This window comes from Rhinolophus sinicus, linkage group LG01 (assembly GCF_036562045.2).
Source record: "Rhinolophus sinicus isolate RSC01 linkage group LG01, ASM3656204v1, whole genome shotgun sequence".
NCBI lineage: Eukaryota > Metazoa > Chordata > Mammalia > Chiroptera > Rhinolophidae > Rhinolophus > Rhinolophus sinicus.
In genome coordinates, this window is record NC_133751.1 from 54529422 (window position 1) to 54549728 (window position 20307).

The following is a 20307-nucleotide window of genomic DNA, read 5'->3' on the forward strand; positions in this document are numbered from 1 at the left end:
AACATCATCATACTATTTTAACATATTTTTCTTTTAAAACCAACAAGTTTTCCTCAATCAAAATAAAATAACATGTTACATATGTACATTTTCAATGTTTACCTTGAGAAGTAATTTTGGTCTGCCAGAAATAATGTTCTCAGAATTATCTTAACATGTCTACTATTTAATTCTAGGACTAAAAACCCCATCTTGTGCTGGAAGGCCTGCCTTGTTCCTATGAATACTTATCATGACTCTGACTATAAACACTAGGATGGAGAATATTCTTGTTCTGTGACTAGCTGGAACATCGTCAAGCCTCCTATCTTCTCTTTTAGTGCATAACCTTTCTCCTTTACTGTCGCTTTGCTATAGGGAATTATAGCCAAAAAAAAAAAAAAGATAATAATAATAATAATAATGGAAAAAACACCAGCTTACTTGTAGTTAAATAGTTCAAAAGGCAGCCTGGCCGTGCTTTAAGTCTACACTACAACGGGGCCATGCACTTGCTTATAACTGGATTGCAAGAAGCTAATGTCCTTACTGTAGTCGCTGTTTTCGTCCTTGGTCCCATCAATGTTACCATCTGGGTGCATCTGCAGGAAATATCCCTGCTGGCTGAATAACCTTGTCACAATTCCTTTCAGCTGGGGTTCTGCAAAACAAAATGAAATGATTATTCAAATTTGTATTTTGTTTATAAAAATGCACACTTGCAAATTGTCAGAAACATTCTCTCAGTAAGCGCATAACTGCCAATGGCTTAAATATTGAAGTATTTGGAAAGGCAGCATTTCACTAACATATCTTCATTTTATTATTTTTTTCCTTTTAGAGGCAGAGCCATAATACTATGTAGCAATAAACCAAATATAAATACATAGAAGCTAATTATGATTAGAAAAATACACAGGCATACTAAAAAGTGAATTATTTCTCTCTCTCATGCATCTAGTGTTTGACTGCAAGTTTATGGTCCCATTCCGGAATCACTGTTTAGACCAAACTGCCACTGTAATTCTTAAGCTTCCAGCAATCAAAATCAGCCCCTGAAAGACTCCTATTTCTACTGAATGTCAACTATCCATCAGAAACCCCTGGGTCTTGAAATTCTGATCAAGTACAGCCAGAAAGAATGGCCTGGATGAGGACCACGGGAAAAAGCCAAACTATGGCCATGAAACGTCACTGGGAAGTATGTGGAAACGATTTCACCTTTACTAAATTCCTCATGAGATAAGAGCCCCAGTACTCCAGAGTCATTTTTTCCAGCACAAAAATAAATCATTTATGCCTATTTCTCTAATTATTTCAACCTAGAAGTGGTCCTCAGCTTGTAAAAACTCCCTACAAGCTAATACCGCCAAACTGAACTTGGCATATCGCATTTGGATTTTTGTATAGCAGCTAATATAAATACATAAAGCTTTCTCATCCTGGTGCTGGCTGTCAGCAACAATCCATTTTCTACAGCATCCCCGCCATCTTTGTCTCTACTTCAGTGTTCAGCAAAAATTAGGCTATTCTAGTGCATTTAGAGCCCTCATTATTTCATAAAAATGGGGAGAAAAAGAAAAATTCTGCTTCTCATGATGAAAATTGAGGCAAAGATGGAAATCAGATGATTGTTAAATAACAACATGTTATCCTCAAAAGGACAATCACTGAATTTCAACTGACAGTCAATTCCATGCCTTCACCCATTTATTCAACCAATAATCACTCTGAATTTCTTTCATTTTTTTGTTTGTTTGTTTGTTTTGGTTAGGCAATATGCTAGGTAATGCATTAAACTGATACATTTACTGATCTTTATGCTTAAATAAAAATTCTAGTTAAGGATTCAATGCATTTAACTCTTTGGGAATAGTCCTGCTCCCTATAACATATGTCTATGGTTAGCCTTTTGCACATATGACTTAATCACACATATTCAGGAATATGATGCAATGCCTATATAAACATGTCTTCTTCCAAGCAATCCTAAGAAGGAGAAAAGATGCCAAGAAAATTGGCAATGAGGAAGGAGGGTTATGAACCGAACTGAAAATTAGGCAATCTGATTAACTATGTATTATCTTTATGTGCTAAATTCAGTTTATTTAATTTGTGGGCCTTAATTTACATATTAATAATATCAATAGAAGTTAAACTAAGTGAATTTTAGGTGCCCCTCCCCCCCATGAATCCCTATTGACTTTAAGAACCTCACATTCCTCACCCTGAGTTGGTGGTAGACTTCAAGAAATGGATTCATCTTCAATGCATTGCCTCCATGGGCCCATCCAATCTGACATACAGGGATATGTTGAACAAGCACATAGCTAGCTAACGTCACTGCAAAATAGATATCCTGTGTCTTTATTACCATCTATTAAACCTTAGCAACTTTTTCAGGCTCAGCTCACGATCAGCTCCTCCATGAAGGTTTGGCAACCATACGTGAGTGCAAATCATTTTTATAATTGGGGGAAATAAAAAAGCACATATGCCTCTACCAGGAGGCAAACTGATTGACAGGCAGTTCCTATTGTGGTATACTCAGCTCTCAATGTGCTATCAGAAGACCCAGCTTTGAACCACAATTGCCGAGTGGTCCTGAGCAAGTCATTTAACATCTGATGCTCGGTTTTTCATATCCATATAATGGGAAAACAATAATTCCTACGCTTACTATAATCATTGAGAATTTCAAATGAAGAAATATATGTGATAGTGTGAATTGAAAAACCTCTTAAAAATATCAATCCTAATTAAGGTCCACTTTTTTCAACTATGAAAATCAAGGAAACAGTGTGAGGTAAAAGGAACACTGTAAACAGATTCTGCGAGTATGTCTCCTGATTTCTGTTTTAATAAAATATTAATTGAGCTTGGAAAGTCATTAAAGTAAACAGCAGATTAAGAGTAGAGGCAGAGTAAAAGAAGGAGAGGGACAGTTGCCTTATAAGTCATATTTTCTATCTAATCAGCTTGATAAATTCACTTTAAGACGTCATGTTTTGGTTGGTACTGAGATGTATGGCCACTGAGTCATTAATGCCTGCAAATGACTGCTTGTTTTTTCATACTCCTCTTTTGTAGCTGTAATTAAACACCTCTTTTGCTATGGTGACAATATTCCCCACCTCCACCCCCTGTTGAGGCCCTGGGAATTAAGGTTGGTAACTCCTGTTCAAAATAATGAGCACTAGGCTTTGATACCATCCCCCACTGCCCAAGAGCAGTGCCAGAATAAGCTTGGAGTCTGAGTTTTAATTATGTGACGAGCTATGAAAGTGAATGTCTTGTACTATAGATGTTTCAAAGGAGACCTGACCATCTATGGAACAAATGTGCTGAACCTAGGATGTGTTGCACCAGCAGAAAGCAGTACCACCTGCCTGACCGGCCTGTACCTTATTATCAACTGTCAAACCCCACCAGCCTTTCTAGGCTCAGCTCAACATCAACTTCTCTATGAGACCTTGGTGATCATAAATGAGGATCACTTGTATAATTGGGGTGAGGTATATTTTTTTGTATTTTAAAGAAAGGGGAACAAATAACGAGACCACTTTTTGGCACATCTAGAATCCTGGGTGCATTCAACAAAACATGCCTTTTATTTGTCAGACTATGCATAAGGATCTAATAGAATAATAAAACCTGGCGGTCCTCAGGGAGCACCCAGAGTAATGCGTGAAACATATAATACTAGTGTGGGATGGCTGTTAAACGATGGAATAGAAGCAGAGTGGCATGATGGCACCAAGGAGCAAGGGACTAATTCTGTCTCAAGGTGGGATGAAGGCACCTCATCTATCACTTGAAGAATGAGAATTTTCATAGGCAAAAAACAAACAAACAAAAGAACAGCAACCCGAGGAAGGGCATTCCAGACAGAAAAACAATGGAAGCAGGCAAAAAACAGCATGGTAGACTCTGGGAATGATGTAGGGTCTGGAATAGGCATAATATGTGGCAGAGGTTCTCAAATGCTGGCATTCAGATAAGTGCCTGTCCTCAACAAATATTTACAGGTCAATAGTGAAATAAGAAAAATAGGGTCAATGGAATAAGTGTTTATTAAGTTATTTTTTTTTCAATTTATATGATTCTCTTTGATTCTAAGGTTATGTTTTTCAATTATTGTTTTCTTTTTTTTTTAATGACTGATGACTATGTTATTAGATGAAGGAGTGAGGTATCGACTTGTTGCCTTTTGTACTCTGATGTGGTGTAGCAAATACTGCTAGCTTTTCTCCCAAATTAATTTCCTCTTTTTCCTAGGCACCCGGCTAGACCATATGTCCCAGCTTCCCTTGCAGTTAGGTTTGGCAGATGAATGAGTGTCATATGGAATGTAAGTGAAAGTTATGTGTGCCATTTTCAGGCCAAGGCTTTTAAAAACAAATATTCTCCTCCAAATTCTCTTTTGCTTAACACTGGCTGGATTAAGATGACAAAGGCTGAGGAGATATCAACAAAAAGAAGAATTCTGGGCTCCTGACAAACTAGTGGAGAAAAGGCAACAGGCATCAGAAATACCCACCTCAGACAGGTGAATAAGAAATAAACTCCCATTGGTTGTATATAATGACTTCCTTTCTAAGAATACAACATGAAAGGGGGGGAGAGGGGGAGTAATTTTATAGTGGAAAAATCTGGCAAATAAAACACTACCCTAGTCAGGTGATCAAGATTAACATTTGATGAGAATGGCACTTCACCTCCGTGATATTCCTCCCCCAAACTCATCACCTCAGTCTAACATCAAATTCCAACTGAACAAGTTTCTACAAAATAGCTGACCTATACCCCTCAAAACTGTCAAAGTTATCAAAAATAAGGAAAGTCTGAGAAACTGTCACAGCCGAGAGGAGACTAAGGAGACATGACAACTAAATGCAACATGGTATTCTGGATGGGAACCTGAAACTGAAAGAAACAAAAAAAAAAGGTGAAAACTAAGAAAATCTGAATGAAGTATGGACTTTATTTAATCTTAATGCATTGATACAGATTCATTAATTTTCACAAATGTACCAAATCAATGCAAGATATTAATATGGAAAACAAAAACAGTGTAGGTAGGGTAGAGGGGAATTTTGTGTACTATCTTAACTTTTCTGTAAATATAAAACCATTTTAAAATTAAAAAGTTTATTCAAAATAGTAATTTCAAAAGGAAGTAAGAAATTTTATCCTCAAAGAGGATGGGTGAGAAAGAAGGTCAAAGACATGAACTCGCGTTCAGCACTACTTCCCTTCAGGACTACAGAGCAATTTCAACATAATGTTTGAATTCAAAGCCACTTAAAAAAGCTGAGACCTAAAGCAGCTCCCCCACTATTCCTGCTGGCTTACGGTGTAGTGCTACGGAGCACTTCCCGGGATACACAGTGTAAACCCAGGGCAGAGCTGCAACTACGAGGGCCTGCCCACACATCTCGGGATGAATACTGGACTGCAGAAAATACAATGAATTCTGAAACTGGAAAGGACCTTGGAATCTAACATCTTCCTTCATCAAAATACCTTCCTTTATCAACATCAAAGGCTTTAAAAACCAAAACACTAAGGCCCAATGTGAGTGTCAAGACATACCCAGTGTCTCCTGTAAACTCGGGGGTTGGGGGGCAAGAAGGCAGAGAAGAGACGAGCAGAAGGAGGAGCAGCTAGCTGCTCGTGCATGAGTTATTGGAGTGTGGGGGTGATAAGGAAAAGGGGTTATAGAAAACTGCGCAAGAAATATGTATCATATTGCACCCAAACTTAGAGAAAATGCCCCCATGTACACTCCAATCTAAAATGAAAAATAGAACAGTGATCCAAGCTTTGTGATGAAAGCCATATCCAGAGAATTAATAGTAATTATAACAATGGCTATAATGAGCCCATCTATTTTGTACAGGGCACTCCCCTGATGATTTTACTACAGTTTTATTTAGTACAACAACTACATGTACAAGGTACTTTTTCTCATTTTTCAAATGAGATTGAGACTCAGAGAAGCTACATCACTTGCCCAAGGTTACAGAACTAGTAAATGAAGAGGCAGATCTAGCTTAAGGGTCTATGGTCCCAGCCACTCTCCAGCACTGCTCAGTCACTTTACGAAGGACACTGGCAAAACTGGAACACGTCCAGGAACAGGGAGCCAAATAAAGAGGGTACAAAGGACTGCTGTACGAAGATGGCAGAATGAACAGTGGATGTGCGGCCCGGAGAGGTAGGACTCAGGAGATGTGAAAGCTGCCCTTACTTTTTGAGAGTAGGCAGAAGTAAGAAGAAGCCAATTTGTTCTGAGTGGCTCCACAAGGATAGAACTAGGGCTAATGGGTGAAAGTTACAGGAAGGCAAGTCAAAAAGAACTTTCTGGAGGTTGTATTAAAAGAGAGAACAGGCTGCCTAAGGAAAGAGTGGGTTTCCTGTCATTTCACAGGAGCAGAGAGAGGCAGAAAAACTACAGGCCAGAACAGCTGTAAAGGACGTGGGTGTCATCAAAAGATAAGGCCTTCTGTATGACAATCCAAGGTCCTCTCCTGAGGTCCTGGAAAGCTTTGGGATAAACCACATGGCCCACTAAATACAACCTCACCTTTCTGTGTCTTGGTTTGTATTTAGGAGAGAGAATTGTGAAGACTGTTAACCAGGCATCCTAAAAATGCAAAGTTCTTTTGAACTGTTAAACATGGACTGTGGAGGAATTTGATGGGGTTTTTCATCACGCTCTGTGGGTTTACAAATGGTTTCTCAGTATTAAGGTTTAATGTTGCCCACTTAAAGGAACCAAGATTGCAGAGGCTGTTAGTGTGATTTTTGTCAAGTGCTTCTGCGGCAGATTTCAAAATTACACTATGAGGGTTGGAAATTGTTCATAAACAGATACATTTCTCAACAATCACAGCTAAAGGGTATCAACTAGGGCACATTTACATAACATAACTCAAAGGCCCAGACATATGAGAAATGGGATACAGTAAGACATCTGAAAGAGGATAGAATTTTTCTGGGTTTTTGAACACATTGCAGAAATTACAACCACACTGAGCTATAGGAATCTACCAAAAATACATGTTGTTTAGTAAAAGAGCTGTAGGCCCCTCATTCACTCAGTACACTGCAGTGGACACACTGAAAGGAGTGCCTTGCAGAACAAAACATAGAAGACCAGAGACATGTCACCACAGCCTTGCAGAATCTGCTTGGTGGGATAAAGAGAGTCACATCCTGTCCAAGTCCTCAGTCTCCCCATCAAATAAAGGTGACAGACACCATCAGCAGTGACCTACCTAAGAGCCATGGAAATCTCTGTGAAGTACTAATAATTGCAAGAGGACTCTGTATCTATCCGAGCATATTTATTTTCTCAGTCAACAGATACTAATGGCACATTGCATTAAAAAAAAAACACAAGTATTTATTGAGCAGTAGGCTTCGTGGAGGTTATTGCTCTAGGCACAGGGGATAACTAGCAGTGTGCTAGCAAACCAGCTTTCAAGAAAAAAGAATGCTCAAAACCTGATCTCCATGGGACTCCTTTCCACGGTATAAATATGCCCATCATGGCCGATTACAACTACTACTTGGCATCACTGAATGTAGAGTTAGATTGGGAAGAGACGAGCACAGCTGGTTCCAGCACACCACTGAATACAACAGAGAACAAGTCAGAAGGTTCACATTCTAGTAAGAACGACAGAAAGTAAACAGAGAAACAATGAATACATAATACAGTTTTAGTTCAAGTGCTATGATGAAAACTAAAGCAATGAAAAAAGATGGAGTGTACAGGGGATACATGTGCTATTGTGGACAGAGTGGTCAGAAGATGACATCACAGAGACCTGAGTAAAGAGAGGGAGCAAACCATTGGAGATACCAAAGAAAAGAGCATTCCAGGTGCAGAGAATGGCAAGTGCAAAGTATACTAACACTTGAAAAGAGCAGGAACCCTCAGCGAGGAGGCTCTCCGAAGATCCTTCCTCCAGGCCAAGAGTTGGCAGATTACAGCCCTGCTACTGCCAATTTAGTAAATAAAGTTTTATTGGAACACAGCCATGCCCATTCTTGCACACATTGGCTACTTTCGTGCTACAACAACAGAGATGAGTAGTTGCAACAGAGACCCTACATCCTGCAAAGCCTAAAAGATCCATCAACAGGCTCTTCACAGGGAAAGTTTGCCAGTGCTTGTGCTCAACCCTTCCTGAGGCAGCTCCCTCTACCTGAATGGCACAACCCCTGCCCTCCTCCTACGGTCTGCCCGGAACTTCTCCTCAGTGTGCTGGGCTCAGCTTTCTCCCAGAGGCCTTTCCTGATATCCTGAGAGAAAAGGAATCACTCCTTCTGCAGAACTCCCTGTCTGCATGTTAGGAGAGGACGCCCCACACTGTTCTGGGACTGTCTGCTGCTGAACTATGAGCTCCTTGAGGGCAGGGACCCTGAATTATTCACGCCGTCCCAGCACTAACTCAGTGCCAGGTGCAGGGAAGGTGAGGAGTGTTCATATGTTGAAAGAAAGAAGGAGCTAAGTTATATTTAGTATTTTTCATTGTCACCTGTGACTTTCAGAGGAGCTCCTCATTTGTAAGAAAGATGTTTACAGCCTTTTAATATAATGCCTCTGGCCTTCAATGTGTTTCTTTCCATTTTCAGTCTCAGCTGCTCCACACTGAACAGTGTGACTAGCACAGCAGCATCCTCCATAGACTACAGTCTCCAAAGCCCTGAGCTGCCTCCCACTTCTACGGGAATCAAGTGACCTTGAGACCGGCAATCTTTAACCTTCATGCGGCCTCACAGCTAAATGGAAAGGAAGGAGACGCTTTTCTAGAGTATCCTCTTCACTGAAGCAGTCTAAGCCGGGGAAGATGGGAGAAGCAAGTCAGGGATATTGAGCTAGGACGGGAAATGCCAATAAGGATGGGACTTTTGTACTGAGCCACTTTTATTCCTTGTACCATGAGCCCCTTCCCTCCCAGATTCTTCTCTATTAGATGCTCGTGAAAATGTTAAATAACTCAAACACCACTTATTGACTTCCGACATGCACTAGGTGCTGAGTATAAAGAGGACTAAGATGCAATTCCTGCCTTGAAGACCCCCACAGCCTCATCAGGGAGACACGCACACAACCAATCATTATAGCAGGGAACACAGTGCCATCATGGAGGAACAAACAAAATGCCTTGGAATCACAGAGCGGAGATGCTAATTTTACCTGGGATGGTGGGTTCTGGGACAAGAAGCAGTTAAGAAAAGCTTCACAGATGAAGCAACACTGTAGACTTCACCTTGAATAGACAGGCGGACTGATTTTTGCTTTGAGCAGCATCAACAGGAACAAAGGCCAGGTGGGACTGGGCAAGGAGATGGGTGTGTTTCGAGTGGGGAAGTCAGGGGGTGCACGCAGCGGCTGGAGGTAACAGCAGAAGGGAAATATGGGTCCAGGGTGCTAGAGGTGCCTTCAGCAAAAGTAGTAAATGTTACTTTATCCTTTAAACCAATGATGTCCAACTCTTTTAATTATATATCCCTATGTGTAAACAATTTTAAATCTACAGCCTCCATATATGTATATTTATTATCTATAAATTACATGTATGAAATTATGTACTATATGTATATTATAAATCAAAGTTGAAGTGTTTAAATACCCCCAATACTAAATATAAACAAAAATTAAAATAGTTTCTTTCGACATGACAAACGATCGTCTTGTCCCACCCATTTCAGATAGGACCAGCCTTAGGTAGCACTGCATTAGGCAATGGGGAAACACTGAAGGATTGGAAGTTGAGGATAAATATGAGGGCAATATTTTAGAAAGCGAAACTAGGAAACAACAGAGATGGTGAATGAGAGAGGGTGGTAATGTGGCCACGGAAGCCACATAGGGAGCTGTCACATATAATAAGGGACTTGGGTAGGCAGTGGCAATAAGGGTGGAGAGAAGACGTTGGCCTGAGGACTGACTGTGCTTGCCGGTGGTAGTAGATGACAGGATAAGTAGACTCCCTTCAGTTCCAGAAAAATGTATGACCTCTTCATCCCTAAATCCCAATCAACCAGGCTTTTAAGGAAGCCCCATTTAAGCGTAGACTATCACGGAATGTGAGGGTGAAGGAAGCCAAATTACTTCTTTGTCTTTCTAATGATTTCTGTTCACAAGAGGCTGTTGATTCTGGTCAATCTCACTGAGTCACAACTCCTTGGAATTTCTCAGACTAGCACCCAAAGCAGCAGACCTGGAGAGAACACTGCCTTCCAGGCAACTCGGGAAAAGGCTCCAGAGAATGCAGAACACAAGATATTTCAAACATCAAGATAATCCCAGACTCTTGAGATTTTAGAACCAGAAAAGCCATTCAGGACTCATTCTACAGATGAAGAAGCAGAATAGCAGGGAGAGGGGAAACTCTGTGGTTTCACATCTTCTAATCGCTGGAATTGGGGCTCTTTAATACACCATAGTCCTGGGCTGTGTCCCTTAAAATGAAATGTTTCATACCTCCCAGAGGCGTCCTGGCTTTGACCCAAACTACAGCTGTATTGTATCCAGAAATCTATTTAATTTCTTTGTGCCCAGGCATACTTTGCTTCTCGTGCAACTGTTTGGATGCTGCTGAAGGCTGTTGTAAGGAAAGAAGAATAGATATTACAGTGTGTTATGTGACCAGGCAGTGACCACGCACCTATGGGAGATTCAACTTTCAGCCAGAATTAACGTGGATAGAGAGACCTATGGTTAGGAGCAGTAGCAACGGGCGAATTCTCCTGAGTAATATTCACAGATAACAACTGCCAAGCATTTACCACATAGCGGGGACTTTATGGGGATTATCTCCCTGAATTCTCACAAAAATAATTTAAGTCAGGCCCTATCATTGGGCCTTTTTATAGATTAGGAAATTGAGGCTTACAGAGGTTAAGTCACTTGCTCTAAATCACAGATCTAATAAACGGCAGAACCAGGCATTTAATCAGATGCCTCTGCTCTTCCACCTTCTCGCTGCTAATCATCAGTTGTCTCTTAAAGAAGCCTAACGTGCTGATACTCCTTCCTTCTTTCTTAACTGGGTTCAGCCCACAGAAAACGGTAGACACCTACAAAGCCAAGCATTAAACTGGAGTTGAAGACATGGCTTTTGGACTCTTGATCTATTAAAAAAAAAAAAAAAAAAAAAGGTGGGGCGTGTGTAGACACTTCTATGCATACAAAAAGTCTTCTGTAATACAAGCATCCTCACTTGGCATAGAAAAATCTTCTGTTAGTCTTCAGGCCACTTTTTCAGAGACATCTTTTGGCACCAGAAATAAACGGTTATTTGGAACGTTATTTGGAAGAGCGCAGGTTTTGACAGTTCCCTGACATCAGAGGAGCTGCACAATGTTGGACCTGCTCTAAAACTGTCCTGTATCTCAGGGGAGATCCGTTCATCCAGGTTGGCAAGCCCGGGGAGTTCCCTCAGACACCACAAATCTAAATGATCAGTAGATAAAATGCTATTGTTCTAAAATATGACCTTTGTTTATCATCTTTTTTTATAGCATTCCCCAAGAAAAATTTGCAGAGTCAACCAGAATGAGTTGAAGAGGTAATAATGGTTTTTGCAACAAAGCAGTTTATAGCGCCACCAGTACATCAGTCAGCCTCAACTCAGTGGGAAGTTCAGGCCAGGCAGTGGTGCAGTGGGAAGCACAGGCCAGGGAATGCAGACATCTGGGCTCTGGTCTCACTGGTTTGTTCCTCTCCATCCCATGGCCTCCTTTGTCCTGGCCCCCCATAGCTCCTGGCTAGACGCCCCCAACAGCCTCCTCACTAACTCTCTTCCCCTCATCCCCTTGCTAACCACACTACCATAAAGATAGTATTTTACAGTATAAATTGTATCACGTCACTCTCCTGCTTAAACCCTTAATAGCTTCCCATTTTTTTATTTACAATAAAATGTCAAACCCTTAGCATGGCCTGGAGAGCTTTGGAATCCTGGATTTGCAGTCACCTAACTGTTCCAATGCTGTCATTTTACAGATGAAAGCTGAAGCTCAGAGAGAAGAAACCAGTTCATTGAACAAATATGTGGTTGCTTCTTACGTTATGTTAGAGGGTGCTATGCTAAGTACTGGGTGCTATGCTAAGTACTGGGTGCTATGCTGAGTACTGGGTGCTATGCAGAGTACCACCTGGCTTCTGTCTACCATTCCACCATCATCTAAATTTACTCTCTCCTTGGCTCACTAAGCTCTAGGCACACACACCTTCTTTCTCTTCAGACCTAAGTATCTTTACACATGCGTGTCTCTCTGCTTGGATTGATTTCTCCCTAAGATAAATTTAAGTCTCAGCTTAAATATAACTTCACAGAGGTCTTGCCTAGCCCCTCAATCTAAATTTGCCTTCATATCCATATTCATATTCTCTGTCAACACACATTTTTCCCCTTCATAACACGTATCGCAATTTGTCATCAGGTATTTATTTTTCTTTGTTTAATGTCCATTTGCTCCTCTAGATTATAGCATCCATGACAGTCAAGTCATGTTCGTTTTATCCATAATTTACCCAGTACTTGGTATAGCACCCACTAACACAAGGTAGGAAGCAAACACGTTTGTTCAATAAACTGGTTTCTTCTCTCTGGGCTTCAACTTCCATATGTAAAATGTTAGTATTTGAAACAGTTCAGTTGCTGCATATCTAGGATTCCAAAAACTAAGGGACTCATAAGTAGAAACAGATACTTACAAGCTACTTTCAATGAGCTAAAACTGAAAATGGAGAAAGTAATTGTAATAGATTACATCTCTCATCACCGTGTAGTAATAAAGATGGTTAAAATTCCATTTAAAAATATAATCTACATATACCATAATAATGCAATTAACTTACTGCCTGATATTACAATATTCAAACAAGAAGAAGTATTTATCAAATATGGATGGTATACTTGTGATATAAATATGGATTGTATGTCATAACACAAAATTACTGGGGAGGTTCTCAGCGACACAACTTAAAAGCAACTGAAACAGAATTACAAGGAACTGCCACTACAACTGACAATGAGGGACCATCACAGATGAAGAATTCCAAGGACAAAGACATGAACCAGTGGTTTCAGACAAAAGTGCCAAGACAATAATTTCAAGGGTGGCAGTCCTCTAATTCTAGAGATTTATGCAAAAACAAACAAACAAATAAACAAAAAGCCTGCTTCTCTCAAAGCATACTTCAACTCCACAAAGCATACGTCAGGGTTCAATGCAACAAGGCCTGATCTATCAATAGCTAATGATTCTCCCAAACTTTGCAGACCGAGCCAGCTGGACTTTAACAAACAAAACCCATTTAAAAAATCATCAACAGTTAGCCATTTATATGTGACACGTCCTAATAAAAAAATGCATGATTTGTCAACAAAACTTTCAATCTTCCTGTTTTTTGTTTTGTTTTTTCGTCTTTGGAAAAACAACTGAATGTTGAAATGTACATTAAATTGAATCTATGTGTTACAGAACCAAAATTAGAAAAAAAAAATTGTTTCTTATTTGATGTTTCAAAATCTCGCACTTTGTTCTATAAAAAACTAGTTTAATTTTAGAATCTCTGTGTTTTGTTTCTAAATGACAAGAGGATAAATGTGAAGTATTTTGCAAGTATGTTCCACACAAAACCCATTCTGCATATGGACCATTTTTTATTTTCATAAGTGGGTAACCAAATTAGACAGAACGTTCATGAGGTTTTTCTCTTTTAAAAACTACTTGATGTGCCAGATAAGAATTTTGATTTAAGCTTTGGTGAAGATTATCTTAATTACAATTTGCAGATTTATTATAATTTTTACATACTCATTCTCTTTCATTTATTTGAATTCTCTTTTTTAGTATGAAATATTTCAATCATGTAAAAAATACATTGATACAAATAGCTATCAATAAGTGTTTACCATGAACCAGGGACTATTAAATGATTTCTATACATTGTATTTACACATTCAATCTTTACAACAGCTCTACGAGGTTTTGTGTGTTTGTTTTTCTCATTTTACAAATGATGAGATTGAGGTATAAAGAAGTGAAGTAATTTCCTAAGGTCCCACATTTCGTAAGTTGAAGGACTTTGAGGATTTGAGCCCAGGAAGTCTGCTTCTAGAATCCATAGCGCAAGCTAACACTCTACCACTCTACTGCCTCTCAAATATCCATGAACTCACCATCCCCATTTAACAAATACTAACATTTTTCCATAATTGCTTCAAATCTGCTTATATAATTAAAACATTATAGTCATCTCTGTAATCCCATTCCATTAGTTTCCTAACCAAACCCAAACTGGTATGTTCGTATTTTTGTTCCTTTACTCCCTCTGTATGTATCCACAAAAATACACAGTGCTGTTTTGTGTATTATACATTTTACATTAAAAGGTGTCAGGTTGTACATACCATTCAGCAATCTGATCATCTCATTCAACATTATATTATATATTTGGATTTTGAATTTTCATCTGATTGGAAAGTCCCGACATAACTGTAATCATTTTGCATTTATTGTAATTTCTGATATCATTGTTTTTTATGTCTATCATCTTAGTTTCTGTTTTCTATTTATTTCGTATTTTATTTTGCATGTCTTTGCTTCTTTACTTATTCTTATGTTCTTTCAATTGGATTGCTTTTGTTTTCTTTACTTCCTTCAATTTTCCCCTTATCTTGATTCAGAAATTACATTTTATATTTTAACGGTTACTCTTAAATATTTCACATAAATCTGTAATTTAGCAAACTCCAAGTATAACTGTTATCACTACTCTCCTACCCAATAGACAAGCACATGAAAACCTGGAAATCCCCCTATTCCTGTCACTGTCTAGTAGTTCTAGCTTCTTTTTCAGCCCATGAAAGGTTTGCCATATGATCTTTTGCAATCATTATGTATTAAATACACCAACATGTTCACTATCTTTTTTGCTTGCCATTGCATTTTCAACCCCTTCTCCTTCCAAACCAATAAGGGTCTATAAATGGTAAAATTTCTCAGTCTCTGTCACAACTTTTCTTTTTCCCTCCCCTTTTTCTTCTCTCCTCTCCCCTCCCCTTCCTTTCCTTTCCTTCCCCTGCCTCTCTCTTTCTCACTCACAGAGTGAAATGGATATACTGTATCAAATGATGGTATTTTTCCTCAGCATTCTGAAAATAGTATCTCATTGTTTTCTAGCAACCATTATTGCTGATGGTATAAGTAAGTCCCCAGTGAGTCTACCTATGTTTCATTTGTAGTTAATCTGTCTTTTTTTCTCCATCTGCTTTTGAGATATTTTCTCTTCATTGTAATGTGTTTTTTCCTAAAACAATTACAGGTGGGAATGTTTCTTAAGAACTTGATGGGATAAAATCACATGAATTTTTCAGTTCTGTAGAATCTCTGTCTCAGTCTCTTCGATTATATATGATCTGGCATTTTCTTTCTCTCCTTTTCCAGAACGCCTATGAAAAGCATGTTAAGAGTTTCTCTTTCTGTCCTCTGTATCCCTTTTAAATTCTCAGTGTTTTCTATTTCTCAGGCTCTCAGAGAAGCATTCTAAGTGATTTCTCTATTTTCATTTTCAATTCAATTGTTTCTTTTTCTTCTGTTGTGTATAGCTTACTTTTGAACACATGCATACATTTTTCTTTCCTAATATTGCAACTACTATATAATTATTCCTATATTATTTAAACTACCCTTTTCCCAAATTACTCTATTTCTGTCTTATGGTTTCTGCTTCCTTTAATTATTAAATATCTAAAACATTCTTATTTTAAAATTGATTTCAGATGGATCTAGTATCTAGAATTTAGGGGTATAAATTCTTCAATGCTCTGTGTTTTAATTCATGTGGCTTCTATTATTGGGCTATGAGACTTTCTTCAGAGGAGTTGTTTTGCGCTGTGGTGGACTTTGAAACCTTCAGGAAGGGTTTACGTAGGCCTCTCATGATACTTTATGGATTTCTCCAACTGCAGAAAATTTTTTACATTAACTTCTCAGACTGCAATTCCTGCTTGACAAGTAGATATTGTTAATATTTTACAAGTTGCTATTGGATCTCACCCAAGAAGTAGCCCAGGTTTAGGTTTCTAATTCCTCACAGACATTTCCATCTACTACCTTAAGTGGGCACCAAGCTCCTTTCAGTTTTCCTTGGCAGGTGGGAAGTTTTTCTAACTCACCATTTCTCAGAAGAAGCGACTCTATTACAGGTCCCTGCGTGCCTAACACAGGCCTGAGACCTCATCTCTTGTACCTACGTGAGGGCTGAACCCAGCGTCCAATTATCAACTATCGAGGCCCGTGTCTGGTTCTAACAATCCCCCTTCAGGTACACACGGAATCAGTTCCTACTCATCTCTATAAATTCCCTCTTCACTTCTGGCACCTGAGGAATTCCCGTCTTTGGTTTTGAGCTCAACTACCCATTTTTATTTTTGATGTTGCTATTATAGTCTCTCCATCATAACCACCTATGTTTAAGTGGGAAGCAGAGTCCTTTTATAATAACTCAGATTAGGATAGTCAAAGTCTTATCATTTCAGCATCAATGTTTCTCATGCTTCCTGTCTTTAACGAATAGTACCTTATGGGGATAGCATTAAAACTGTATAATAGTCAAAACCATTATTGTGATTAGACTTGTACAATCAACTAGGACAAATATCAGAAACACCTTGAAGGAGGGAGTCATGAGAACACCTGTCTGACCCCTACTAGGTGTCAAGCAGCCATTCACTTGTAACTGAGAGCCTACCAACGCCAGACACTATGCAAGAAGATGGGAGTACAGTAGGGAGCTCATTTGTTACATGTTCCCAAACTTCAAATCTTAAAGAATATTTTTTAAAATAATTTTTGATTGCTTTAAGGAAAATAATATATAAAAACGGTTATCACTGTCCCTGGAGGACTGCAAACCCCTAGCTGGGAAAGCTATTCTTACTCCCTTCTTTATTTACAAGTGAGGGAATGAAGACCCAGTACAGGAAAAATGATTGTTCTGATATTACTCACGCATAAAAATTCAACCAGAATCCTTTCTCCTAACTCCTAATATGACCTTTCTAAAAATGCAAAGAAATGGACATAACTACTTTTGCTGTTGGAAACTAAATGGGTAAGTCCCAGATTATTGATAAACATAATTTTAATAAACTTAAATTGTAGACTTCCAAAAGCAATAATGCAGGGATTCATTTTGTGCATTTTGGCAAAATAGCTCTAAGAACATTCTCTGACTTGCATAAGTCTACGTTCTGATTTGTGAAAATAATATTTATTTGTTCCTTTTTTTACTTTTAATCTTTCCCCCAACTCAACAGAATCAGAAACACTTCTTATCTAGCTGCAATGAGTCATGTCTATTTTTCTCATATAACTATGTAATAAATACATGTGTGTGACTATATTAAATATATTAATAAATACAAATTATAACATACACTCTGGGGGACAATCTAAGCAAAATGTCAAAAATGTCCCTTTGTACTCTATCTGCAATAATAAAAGGAATAACTATAAGGACATGGAGAGCACTAAGAAAGCTTCAGTTCTTTTAAAAATGTTACAGTAATGAAATTTACAAAGTGCCTATTTCCCAGAATGCCATGTTTCACACATATAACACACATATCACACACACACACACACACACGCATATGTGCACACATACACACACACACACAAATAAATAACTATGGATTTTTCTTAAATTTCACAAACCTGAGGATACTGCCTTATTTGCTCTGTTTAGGAATATTAATTTTTAGTCACCTCATTTTGGCACCAACATACTCTCAGCACGAGGTTAGTGGAAGGAATACTGGACTAGGATTCAGAGGTGTAAGTTCCAGTCCCTGCTCTGCCCATCGGGCAATTTACTTCGTTCTTCAGTTTGCTCATGTAAGATTGAAGGAGATGGATTGTAAAAATCATTTTTAGATATTTTATCCTATCGCTTTAAAACAATAATGGTGGTAATTATAAGGCTTCCGACTTATGATTGTATTATGTTTTAGTTATTGTGTACCATGAAATACCCAGATTTGAATAGATTCAAACACCACAGTGGTATATTACATAAAACTTTTATAGCGCAGTGCTTGGGGGGAAAATAGCCAGAAATTAATAACAAGATTTAAATTAAAGGCTGTGCCAGAAATCTGTAAGAACACTAAATCAATTCCAACTTTAAGCAATAATTAATACCCACTAATAATTAAGTGGGCAATGTATAGTTTCAGTTCCAAGTGCCCAAGCTTCCCTTTCTTGGCTCATTATTAAGAGTTATAATTAACTGTGCTGCAAATGAACCTTTGGGCAAAGCATATTTCATCTGTTTGCTTAATGGACTGGCATCTTGGAATTCAGAGTCTGGGAACTTAATATTGGTTTCAAGACAATTTATGGTGGACTTCCACATCCACTTTCATATCGGGAAGACTCTTGAGCCATTTCAAAGCCGGAAACTTTATACTAACTTTCATTTGCTTAAGTGAAAGCATACCAAACCACATTCTAGAATCTAGCAAAGGAAACAGAGGTGGTGACTATCAGAGTAGAAATTCACAAGAGGAAATAATCTAAACTATAAAACACTATGAGAAGGTAACAATGATCCTATTTCAAAAATGGTGCTCTTTTCCAGTAACTCTATTTATGGTAGTGAGATAGTGAAAATAACCTGGGAAATCAGCCTCTGTCTAGCAAAGAGTACAGTAGAACTTCTTAGACTTCTCAGCACAGCATTACTGAATGTGGTTACCTCATTTCACTACAATGGCTTCCGTCTTCCTCAGGGTTTGGTAGAAAGGAAATGAATGCTGTGTTCTATACCTAAGCCAATCCTATCCAAAGATAATATAATGCAAGCCATACAGGGTATTTTAACTTTACTGGCAGTCACATTTCAGAAAGGAAAATACATGGGAGAAATCATTTTAATAGCATATTTTATTTAACCTAATATATCCAAAATACATAATCAACATAAAAATTATTAAAGAGATATTTTACATTTTTTGTTTTTGTTTTCATGCTAAGTCCTCAAAATCCACTGTGCTTCTTACAATTACAACACATCTCAAAGTGAACAACCACTTTCAAGGGCTCAAAAGCCACATTAGCTAATGACTATCATATTGGACAACACAGCTCTAGATGGTTGTACATCTTGATAGATATATTTCTCCAAATAGCAGCTAAGTGCCTGCTACAGAAACCAATAATTATCTCAGTGACTCATAACGTGAATTCTTAGAATAAAAAGGTAGAGATAACACAAGACCACATATGTTCTGAAAAATACGTATCAAAAGGAAGACGCAAGACAAAAATTACATTGTAAGCCTACTGAGTGCCTACCTCCCTTTCTTCCATCATTTCACTGGTCCTTCCTTCTACTAACACTCTGGCCTTGGTCCTATGCCAAGAAACATAAGTGTGTACAAGACAGTTATGGTCAGTGCCCTCATGAAGTTGACCTTGTAATGGGAAAGAATTAAATAAATTTACAATCAATTAATTACAAATATGAGAAGTGCTCTGAAAGAGTCCTCGTTGTTATGGAGAATAGAGGGTGGACCTTACTTAGTCTCAAGGGAGTTGCTGTGGACTGAATGTTTGTGTCCTCCCCAAAATCACACGTTGAAATCCAAACCTCCAAGGTGATGGTATTAGGAGGTGAGGCCTTTGGGAGGTGATCAGGCTCTGTCCTCAATTACGGAATTAGAACCTTATAAAAGAGGCCCCAGAGAAATCCCTCACCCCTTCAACCATGTAAGGTTATAGTTAGAAGATGGCTGTCACTGAAGAATCAGGCCCTCACCGGACACCAAATATACTGGCGCCATGATCTTGTATTTTGCAGCCTCACAGCAATAAATGTTTGTTGTTTATAAGCCAACAAGTTCATGGTATTTCTGTTAGAGCAGCCCGGATGGACTAACATAGGAGTCAACAATGTCTTCAGTTAGGACATAACATTAAAAATGAGTCCTAAAGAACAAGGAGGAATGGCTTGATGGATCAGAAAGGTGAGAGAAAATGTGGAAAGTGGCAGTAACAACATTCCACACAAGGGCAGCAGAATAAGAGAAAAGGTTCAAGGACAGGAAATACTTTGGTGAGTTTAAACAATTGGAAGTGTGGTTCGAGTTAGAGACTATAAGTATGGAACATGACCGAGGTGAGTCCAGATGTTCAGAATGTTACAGACCATTTTGGAAGAAGCATTGTCAAATCAAGAGTCATATGGGAAATTCTAGATTGAAAAAGCAGAAGATACATGGGACACAT

General features: G+C 38.5%; 1 protein-coding gene across 3 annotated transcripts in view; it reads right to left on the reverse strand.

The window, feature by feature from the left end:
• FGF12 (fibroblast growth factor 12) overlaps positions 1 to 20307 on the reverse strand; it is a 519345-nt gene that overhangs the window by 209032 nt on the left and 290006 nt on the right. For all 3 annotated transcript variants that reach the window (XM_019723113.2, XM_074329539.1, XM_019723105.2), the window contains one exon: positions 530 to 640. In XM_019723113.2, the coding sequence (XP_019578672.1) occupies positions 530 to 640 (111 nt within the window). The remainder of the gene's footprint in view (positions 1 to 529; positions 641 to 20307) is intronic.